The sequence below is a fragment of the Mytilus edulis genome, chromosome 12, assembly GCF_963676685.1.
Source record: "Mytilus edulis chromosome 12, xbMytEdul2.2, whole genome shotgun sequence".
Classification (NCBI taxonomy): domain Eukaryota; kingdom Metazoa; phylum Mollusca; class Bivalvia; order Mytilida; family Mytilidae; genus Mytilus; species Mytilus edulis.
This window is the reverse complement of record NC_092355.1, coordinates 35,608,831-35,620,796: the sequence shown is the minus strand read 5'-3', so window position 1 is coordinate 35,620,796 and position 11,966 is coordinate 35,608,831. Positions and strand designations below refer to the sequence as shown.

The following is an 11,966-nucleotide window of genomic DNA, read 5'->3' as shown; positions in this document are numbered from 1 at the left end:
ATATTGAATCATCAACAAAATTCAGTAGTTTTCATACCTCAGACTGACTCATATAATAAAATTATTTGTCCGCAACAACCAAAACTGACTATATAAGCATTTAATTATGTAAATCTATATAAACGCATAGTAAATGAGTTATATTTTCATGTAAGGATTGATTGTATAAGAAAATAGGTAGCAATATTTGAATATTATGACTAAACAATTTTGTTTGCATCAATTTAGAGTGCCAGCATGTACTTTTTTATTAAAAATATTGAATCATCAACAAAATGCAGTAGTTTTCATACATCAGACTGACTCATAAAATAAAATTATTTGTTCGCAACAACCAAAACTGACCATATAAGCATTTTATTATGTAAATCTATATAGCCTCATAGTAAATGAGTTATATTTTCATGTAAGGATTGATTGTATAATAAAATAAGTAGCAATTTTTGAATATTATGACTAAAATATTTTGTTCCCATCAATTTAGGGTGCCAGCATGTCCCTTTTTTATTCAAAATATTGAATCGTAAACAAAATTCAGTAGTTTTCATACCTCAGACTGACTCAGATAATAATGATCATAAAAATTATGTGTCCGCAATAACCAAAACTGACCATATAAGCATTCTGGTATTTAAATCTATATAGCCGCATAGTAAATGAGTTATATTTTCATGTAATGATTGATTGTATAATAAAATAGGTAGCAATATTTGAATATTATGACTAAAAAATTTTGTTCGCATCAATTTAGGTTGCCAGCATGTCCTTTTTTTATTCAAAATATTGAATCGTAAACCAAATTCAGTAGTTTTCTTACCTCAGACTGACACATATAATAAAATTATTTGTCTGCAACAACCAAAACTGACCATATAAGCATTCTAGTATTTAAATCTATATAGCCGCATAGTAAATGAGTTATATTTTCATGTAATGATTGATTGTATAATAAAATAGGTAGCAATATTTGAATATTATGAATAAAAAATCTTGTTCGCATCAATTAAGAGGGCCAGCATGTCCTTTTTTTATTCAAAATATTGAATCATAAACAAACTTCAGTAGTTTTCATACCTCAGACTGACTCATATAATAAAATTATTTGTCCGCAACAACCAAAACCGACTATATAAGCATTTAATTATGTAAATCTATATAAACGCATAGTAAATGAGTTATATTTTCATGTAAGGATTGATTGTATAAGAAAATAGGTAGCAATATTTGAATATTATGACTAAAAAATTTTGTTTGCATCAATTTAGAGTGCCAGCATGTACTTTTTTATTAAAAATATTGAATCATCAACAAAATTCAGTAGTTTTCATACCTCAGACTGACTCATAAAATAAAATTATTTGTTCGCAACAACCAAAACTGACCATATAAGCATTTTATTATGTAAATCTATATAGCCTCATAGTAAATGAGTTATATTTTCATGTAAGGATTGATTGTATAATAAAATAAGTAGCAATTTTTGAATATTATGACTAAAATATTTTGTTTGCATCAATTTAGGGTGCCAGCATGTCCCCTTTTTTATTCAAAATATTGAATCGTAAACAAAATTCAGTAGTTTTCATACCTCAGACTGACTCATATAATCATGATAATAAAAATTATGTGTCCGCAACAACCAAAACTGACCATATAAGCATTCTAGTATTTAAATCTATATAGCCGCATAGTAAATGAGTTATATTTTCATGTAATGATTGATTGTATAATAAAATAGGTAGCAATATTTGAATATTGTGAATAAAAATTTTTGTTCGCATCAATTTAGAGGGCAAGCATGTCCTTTTTTTTATTCAAAATATTGAATCGTCAACAAAATTCAGTAGTTTTCATACCTCAGACTGACTCATATAATAAAATTATTTGTCCGCAACAACCAAAACTGACCATATAAGCATTCTATTATGTAAATCTATATAGCTGCATAGAAAATGAGTTATATTTTCATGTAAGGATTGATTGTATAATGAAAAAGGTAGCAATATTTAAATTTTATGATTAACAAATTTTGTTCGCATCAATTTAGAGGGCCAGCATGTCCTTTTTTTTTTATTCAAAATATTGAATTATAACCAAAATTCAGTAGTTTTCATACCTCAGACTGACTCATATAATAAAATTATTTGTCCGCAACAACCAAAACTGACCATATAAGCATTCTAGTATTTAAATCTATATAGCTGCATAGTAAATGAGTTATATTTTCATGTAATGATTGATTGTATTATATTAAAATAGGTAGCAATATTTGAATATTATGAATAAAAAAATATGTTTGCATCAATTTAGAGGGCCAGCATGTCCTTTTTTTATTCAAAATATTGAATCGTAAACAAAATTCAGTAGTTTTCATACCTCAGACTGACTCATATAATAAAATTATTTGTCCGCAACAACCAAAACTGACTATATAAGCATTTAATTATTTAATCTATAGCCACATAGTAAATGAGTTATATTTTCATGTAATGATTGATTGTATAATAAAATAGGTAGCAATATTTGAATATTATGAATAAGAAAAATTTGTTCGCATCAATTCAAAGGGCCAGCATGTCCTTTTTTTATTCAAAATATTGAATCATAAACAAACTTCAGTAGTTTTCATACCTCAGACTGACTCATATAATAAAATTATTTGTCTGCAACAACCAAACTGACCATATAAGCATTTAATTATGTAAATCTATATAGCTGCATAGTAAATGAGTTATATTTTCATGTAAGGATTGATTGTATAAGAAAATAGGTAGCAATATTTGAATATTATGACTAAAAAATTTGGTTCGCATCAATTTAGAGTGCCAGCAAGTACTTTTTTATTCAAAATATTGAATCGTAAACAAAATTCAGTAGTTTTCATACCTCAGACTGACTCATATAATAAAATTATTTGTCTGCAACAACCAAAACTGACCTTATAAGCATTCTAGTATTTAAATCTATATAGCCGCATAGTAAATGAGTTATATTTTCATGTAATGATTGATTGTATAATAAAATAGGTAGCAATATTTGAATATTATGACTAAAAAATTTTGTTCGCATCAATTTAGGTTGCCAGCATGCCCCTTTTTTATTCAAAATATTGAATCGTAAACCAAATTCAGTAGTTTTCATACCTCAGACTGACTCATATAATAAAATTATTTGTATGCAACAACCAAAACTGACCATATAAGCATTTTATTATGTAAATCTATATAGCCTCATAGTAAATGAGTTATATTTTCATGTAAGGATTGATTGTATAATAAAATAGGTAGCAATATTTGAATATTATGACTAACAAATTTTGTTCGCATCAATTTAGAGGGCCAGCATGTCCTTTTTTTATTCAAAATATTGAATCATAAACAAAATTCAGTAGTTTTCATACCTCAGACTGACTCATATAATAAAATTATTTGTCCTCAACAACAAAAACTGACCATATAAGGATTTAATTATGTAAATCTATATAGCCGCATAGTAAATGAGTTATTTTTTTTCATGTAAGGATTGATTGTATAAGAAAATAGGTAGCAATATTTGAATATTATGACTAAAAAATTTTGTTCGCATCAATTTAGAGGGCCAGCATGTCCTTTTTTTATTCAAAATATTTATTCATAAACAAAATTCAGTAGTTTTCATACCTCAGACTGACTCATATAATAAAATTATTCGTCCGCAACAACCAAAACTGACCATATAAGCATTCAATTATGTAAATCTATATAGCTGCATAGTACATGAGTTATATTTTCATGTAAGGATTGATTGTATAATGAAAAAGGTAGCAATATTTGAATATTATGACTAAAAAAATTTGTTTGCATCAATTTAGAGTGCCAGCATGTACTTTTTTTATTCAGTATATTGAATATTGAAACAAATTTCAGTAGTTTTCTAATCTCAGACTGACTCGAATTTTAACCAAAACAGACCATATTAGCACTATATATAGCTGCATAGTAAATTAGTTTATTATATCCATGTAAAGATAGCAATATTTGAACATTTAAATTGACGAGATGACCGGTACAAATGTACATACTTATATTACCCTTTATCGATATCCCTTTCAATACACTGTACAATTTACGTGTTTTTTTTTTTATCATTTGTCAAAACAGAATCTTATCATGTAAATCCAAGACAAACAAGGTGAATTTCGATTAATAATAATGTATTAAATACCCCGAGTCATAGTAGGAATTCGAAGAGACAATTATGAATGGGGAACGAAACAATATAAACCATGATTTTTATATCCCATCATATTAAAATATTCTCCCGATGTCTCGGATAACCTTTCGTTTCGAATCGATATTTGCACATGTAACTTTTGGAAGAAAAATATAGAAAATCTGCCAATCAGTAAAGTTAATGGACTTAATGAAAGTGATTTTGTGTAATTTAATATTTCGAATTAAAAATTTTTGAATTGTTCTGGTTTGAAACACATATACGTAAAATATTAAGACTAAAGGTCGTTTTTATAAAATAAATGTGCAAATGAACTTGAAGTTTATTTATAAATTTACCCAATCAGTTAACGCGAAAAGTAAACGTGCGTTTACTTTCAAGTGCACGTAAAAATATACTTGTAAAATCTGTACTAAACGCCCGTTTACCTTTAAGTGCACGTAAAAATAAATTTGAAGAATTCTGAAGTAAACGCCCGTTTACTACTGACTAAACGGACACATAGTAAACGCCCGTTTACTAAGGTAGACATTAGAAATTTCCATTTCAGCCACGTTAACGTAATTATAGTAAACGTGCGTTTACAAGTAAACGGGAGATTTGAAGTTAACTAACGAAATATGTGCACGCGGCGTTAACTTGCGTTTACTTTATGTAATGCTTGGTCTGCACACAACTGTACCTCCCCTTAAAATGCCAATTTAATTTTTTTTTTAAACAACCAAAAATAATCACCATTTGCAAAAATATTAATATTTTTAAGTTATATTCTTATAAATTGATTCTTTAAAAAGAAAATTCACATTAAATATCTGCATTCTTGCATCAAATTTTGCAAACTTGATAGAAAATCTTGACCTTTGGTTCTCTGTTTTTTACAATCCAAGATGGAGGAAGACACCCATACCACCTTAACACGATATTGTCATTTGGACGAAAAAACGGAGATCGCATCACAAAAACAGTTAAGCTGCAACAATTCATTCGGCTAAACACAAAATACTACAATCGACGCTAAAACTTGTAGAGAAGGCTCTAAGTTAAAATAAAAAGAGTAAAATCATAAAAATATTAAACTCCGACGAAAATTGAAAACTGCATGTCATGTAGAAAGTGATTTATTAAACCTGGTTTTTAAGCTAAATAAACCTGTCTGTTGAACAACAGTCACATCAAATTCCATTCATTAAAAACGATGCATGAACAAAAGAATCAGACATAGTAGTTTTAAATTGAGAAGCATGCCACAAATAGGGGTATAGGAGTCATCATTGTGTTCAAATCTTAATCACTTACTACCAAAACAGTCAAAGTAATTTTACGTTTTGTTTTGTAATAAGGTAGGTCAATCAAGGCCAGTTCATACATGTACTTTTTCCAAAAAATGGATACATGAGTTTTCTACTTCTTACACCTCAAGCGAATGTTTCGTTTGCTTCAGGTTTCCCTATCAATAATTTCTTTCTAATGCTTGACATTGAAAAAAATGACAACAAGCTGTCTGTAAGTCGTTTATGGAAGAATATTAATTCAACGACAAATCAGATTGAGGGAAATTTTTGATAAAGAAAGCAAGGTAAAAGGTAATTTATCTAATTAATAATTCAGACACGAGAATAACATTGACTGAGATAGACATGTGAACAATCGTCATAAGACTTGTTTTCTACTTTTTAGTGTACTTTGCATGTGTACTTTACGTTATGTCAAGTTATATATTAAGTTTTGAGGGTATTTGCACGTGTTCAGAATAACAGATACTTTTCAGAGAAAACTAATTAGATTTGAAGTTCTTATAATAACGAACATACATACAGAACAGTTATGTGCACTTTAAATGAAACGTTAAACAGTTAGAAATTGTATGTTTTAACATATTGTATCAATATGATATATATTATAAAGAAAAATCACACCTTTCAGTGTGAGTGTACATGAACGTCTTTCTTATGTCAAATCAAATGAAATCGGTAACATGGTTAAGGCACTCACAATTCTGCTATTTTTTGTAAATCAAGAGGTGTTAAAACCATTTGCTATATAATAATACTATTATTCAAATTAGAGATGTAATTTAAAAACCACATCGAATTAAATATTATTGATATTCAAGAATGATTAGTTAGTATATCTCTGATTGCTTGCGATGGATTTCACTACATTCTTGCATTTAGTATGACCATGGTTGTATTTACAATGGAAAGAATTTTGTTATTTGTTATGTTGTCTGATTAAAATTGATATGTGTTTCTTAAATCTCTTCTGTTATTGGGCTCCACAAGTTATTAAAGACGACTACTTTTGGACAACTTATCAGTTAAATATCTTGGAGCACAAACAAGTACTGATATAATTGTAAAAATGATTTCTGCAAGTGGATTGTCTAATTGATAATCAACAGATAAATGTACATATTGATATTGATTTAAAGTATACATTACAAAATACCATAGAAAAAAGAGCAGCTGCATCTTACGATAATCTGTAATCACCGTAAAGACTCAAGACATGTACCTTGAAACAGTTTGATATTATTGCATTATAAGTACATTGACGTTATTAGAAAAAATATATTAACTACTTGAAAGTTGATGCATACTATCAGTCAATCGACTGAAACATTTCCGGCACGAACAAACAACGGATATTGTTTTCTAACAATTCTCAAGATAATTATCGGGTAATGACATTGGTTAAAGACTATAGCTTTCATTTTCTATGTTCGCACAACATATTGTATAGACTTTATCATAAATCTCGTAGCTCATTATATCTATTATGAAGCCAAATATCGTATGTTCTAAATACAATCCTGTAAACATATGTTATTAAAATAATCGTTATATATATAGTTACAAGGGTAAAGACATAAATACGAAATATACAAAATATTCAATAATTGGGATTAGGAAACATATAAATCCGTTTCCCTTAATACGAAAATAAAATTACAAGCTATAAATACAGTCCGTGTAACGTAAAAGTTAACAATACGAACAATGCCCGAACGATGTACGGACGATGCCCTAACGATGTACGTACGCTTCCCGAACGATGTACGAATGCAAACGAAACGCTGACCGAACGTTGTAAGGACGCTGAACGAATGATGTACGAACGAAACCATGTACCATAAACCATACCATAAACGATAACATAAGCGTCCTTCTATCGTACATCGTATGATTTTGCGTACATCGTGTCATTTAGCGTATACCGTATCGTTTAGCGTACATCGTTTCGTTTAGCGTATATCGTATCGTTTAAGCGTACATCGTTTCTTGGCGTGCATAGTTTAGTGTACATGTTTTTTTTTTTTAAATATAAAACACAAATTGTGTTCTGTTTAATCTTTTGATATATATAGGTGATAATATGTGTAAAATTTAGATTGGATACATGTTTTAGTTTTTAATTAATAATTTGATAGATAATAATTTAATCTGACTCGATCTTGATCCAACATTATTTACATAAAAAGTTTGAAAAATAAACACTGAAATAAATTTAAACAAATTAAAAGATACAATTATGATTTGTTTTAGCCGTAGAAATACGTGCTTGATGAATGTGCGGGTAAACTACAGTCTGCAGAGAATTCAGTCATTTTTTTTTTTGAAAATAGCCTAAGGAATCACCATTTTTTTCTTTAAATGAACAATGCATTTTAGATGGAATTCGGAATTAATCTAATGTTCTTACAAAAGTATATTCGGGGTCTTAAGGTTGACTTTTTTTTTTAAATTGTTAAGTATTTTTATGTATTCTCTTTTATAGCATGTATTTTAAAATCGACTGAATAGCAGTTTTATCTATATGTCGTAATTAAACCATATGTTTTTAGATTAAAGATATGTTTTATTAATTTTAAAATCAGACGAAAAAAAAACAATTATTCGAAAAATTTCAAAGAAAAACAATTTCTCATATGTGTCTCATCAACTCTAAACATAAATCCCTACCAATGTACAAACGATTGTGTATTATTTATCCTATAAATGCACTTGACTTTAAATAATCATCAATATTTGTCCGGCAAAAACTAGACCACTCCCTCTATTCTTTAATTTTCTTATAAATACCATTTTCCTCTGATCTTTATTTTGCCCGTTATACACTATTCTAAATTGTTTTTTTCTTTATTTTCCTGTATCTATATCTCCTTTATTCGGAGAAACCCACCCTAAATAAACATATGATATACACGGTCTATAGGTGATCTCTTGTGCCGTGATTACACATGTTTGCTTAACACAGGATGTCCTTGTTTATATTTAGTTATTGAATGCTTCTCTTTGTAACTTCATTGGGGTGTAAAAGCGTTGACCGAAGTACATTTTGTATGAAGCACGGAAGCGCTTCATTCTAAAAAATGTGCACGGTCAACGCTTTTACAACCCTATGAAGTTACAAAAAGAAGCATTCAATACTTATAAATACATTGTTTAGCTAGGATCATGAAAACACGATTTCTACCAAGTTTTTATTTACCTCTGCACTATATTGTGGGACCTCGTGTCAGCATGAATGGTAGATTTTATTGTGTAATGAAATTGATTAAAGAACAATATTGCAGTGTAGCCAATCAGAATAACGTATTATAATGAAACATACATGTACATCTAATTTTATTATATTAACATTATAAATGTCCTCCTAATGATACATCTAATAGTTGCCACTGGACATTAAACAGCTAACTATAAATTCATCCGTTATATTCTCAGTTTTGTTATAATGTGAAAATCAAACAACCTGATGATACAATAATTATTGCAGATTTGCACTAGGGAAATAGTTGGAAATAATTGTAAACAAAACCACTCAGTCACATCCCTACGGCAAAAATTAAAGTCTAGCCTTTTCACATTAAAAAACGTTATTTCCATCTATTTCAATCTATTCTAAATAATTTTAAACAATTTTAAATCAAACGGTCATTTTTCTTATTTGCCATAAAAAAACAACAATTATTTTCATTTCTTATTTTAAACAGATCGATTGTTTTTCAATGGTCGGTGCCTGTGAGCATTTATAAAACCGTGTTTGCCAGAAAGAAAGCTACATAGTAGTTATCAAAAGGTACCAGGATTATAATTTAGAACGCCAGACGCGCGTTTCGTCTATATAAGGCTCATCAGTGACGCTCAAATCGAAATATTTATAATGCCAACAGGAACATAACAATGTCTGAGAAATACTTCGAGGCTCTACATGTATTTTCTAATTTCTGTTGTAATGTGGTGTTATGAAAAGTGGTAATTCCTGAATACTGATTTGAACCCATCAAGCATCTGGGGTTAATAACAAATCTATGGTAGTGTCTTTTTCTTTACTCGCAAAGTATTCACCTCAATCATGTTTTATTTATGAAAATTGCTCATTGCTGGCGAATGTTAAACATTGATATGTAGGTTTTCAATTGTTTAGTTGTTAGGTTACTGTCTGATCTCGCAAACCTGACATTTTATGGTCATTATTGTTTGCATCTATTTGCACCAATGCATTAAAAAGATATAAACGCGACACCGTACAAGAGTCGTTATTTTACATAAACTATTAGTATTTTTTTTTTTCTTTAACCAAAAAGAAATACGAAACCACTTCTCGCAATTCGCTTTGGAGTTATGTGCTTGTCTTTGGACAAAATATAGCCTTGTTTCAAAAACAAAACGTATAAGAGTAATATATAAAACTGAACTAGAGTGAAGAGTTGGGAAGTAGGAATTCCGAATTTTAATTGAATGTTCTAAATCTTAGTGTATTTCTGATATTATACAAATATACTAGCCTTTGTATGAGGTCGATACAAGGATATATTGACCTGAAAGAAGTATATTGAATGAGGACCAAGTCCGAGGTCGATATACTTCTTCTGGTCGATATATCCTGTATTGACCTCATACAAAGGCTATATTTGTTATATTATTAATTTCAGACCATTATGTATATTTGTATCAAAATCGTCATTTGATTTTGTTTGAATTTTATACATCATATTGTCTCCTTGACAATAACAACATATTAGTTGTTATTTAATTATTTTGTTTTTGTGTTTGACATCTTAGGAAGACTTTTTTCGTCAAATAATCGATCACAGATATCATTTGTTTCAAAACGTTTAACGATATCATGAAATTCATTACATGACGTCACAAAGTAAATCGGATTTTAGATATTCTAAAAATAACCGTGCAATATGCTCTTTGCAATATGCTTTTTGCTATCCGCCGTTTTCTCTCTACCTTCGAAAATATAGTTTAACATGTGATTATCCCTAAACGAATCAAATGTGTTAACATATACGAATTAATAATATTATACAATTATAGCCTTTGTATGAGGTCGGTACGAGGTTATATCGACCTAAGTGAAGCATATTGACTGAGGACGAAGTCCGAGGTTGATATGCTTCTCTAGGTCGATATAACATCGTATTGACCTCAACCAAAGGCTACAATTGTTATATCATTAAGGGGGTTCGCGGGTCTAAATCATTTATATAGGATTTCTCTATATTTTTCTATAAATGAACTTTATCTTATAGTTAAAAGAAAAATAAAATAACAAAGTGGGGTCACCGTTCATCTGCGCTCACAATCTGCCTTCGAAAGAAGCATACATTTTTGTATAGGTGTTTTTTTTTCTGTTGAACTAATAGGAGAAATAAAGGTTAATATCGAAATAAAAAAGAAATTTAATACAGAAATCGGTAAAATTTTACAATAATTTAGTTTAAGTACAGCTTATATGGAAATTATATTAAAAAATATAGGTCACCGATGAGTTAAAATAGATATTTCAATTTTAAAGCCAAAACATGACATTTTTCCACCAAAGAGAGATAATTTGGAGCTTTTTCAATGATGCACATATTTTAAAAGTCATCTGGGACCAACACGAATTGATTGTTTTGAATGATGTTTGTACCATAAGACAAAGAAACAACTACAAAAGGTAATAAATAAAATTTGTAATGAAAAACAAATGTTTAATATTTTTTTTTACTACACCAATTTGTATCCAAGTGATTTATTATATCCAATGGTATTGCAATTGAAGCAAACAAAAAAAATCGAATAATTATTTGAAGATTATTAAACCAATGTAATTATAACATTTTTACCACGATAAGGGGAAAATCTTGTGACCTCTTACAATGATAGAATCAAAAGGAATTTTCAAGATTTAAATGTATACATTGGATCCATATAATATATATCGTTTATTTCTTTCCCTCTAACTTCTTCAATTGAGAACATATCTTGACGGCTAAACCTAAAGGCATATCAAAAAATTCTTTCAGATCTTTTTTGTCTAATTCTATCAAGGAGGCACCGTCGATGTGCTCTGATCTGAATTTTTCCGCATACGGAGAGCAATCCGGTATTGACGTGATGAACTCACAAACGGCATCCACCTGAAAAAGAAAAAAAAACATACATATATAGATATTTCACAACACAAATAATACATAAACCTTCACATCGTTTGGTAAGGTGATAACAACCATGTGTCCAGCATATGCATATGTCTAAGGTTAAATAGTGTTTGTTCACCTTAACATTTGTTACTTAAAAAAAGTAGTTGATATGTATTAGGGATGTCAATTAGATTGCAATATATAGTGTTCCTACTATTTGGACGTATACAAATATACGTATATGACGTGTATACAAAACAATGGATTAGTTTAATATGCTCAGACCTAAACATCAGAGTAATCACGTTTTTTATTAAAAAAAAGAATATCG

General features: G+C 29.0%; 1 protein-coding gene across 2 annotated transcripts in view; it reads right to left on the bottom strand.

The window, feature by feature from the left end:
• Positions 1-11,284: 11,284 nt before the first annotated feature.
• Positions 11,285-11,966, bottom strand: part of LOC139498336 (neuralized-like protein 4) — a 118,287-nt gene continuing 117,605 nt past the window's right edge. For both annotated transcript variants that reach the window (XM_071286707.1, XM_071286706.1), the window contains exon 8: positions 11,285-11,632. In XM_071286707.1, the coding sequence (XP_071142808.1) occupies positions 11,438-11,632 (195 nt within the window). In that variant the 3' untranslated portion in view covers positions 11,285-11,437. The remainder of the gene's footprint in view (positions 11,633-11,966) is intronic.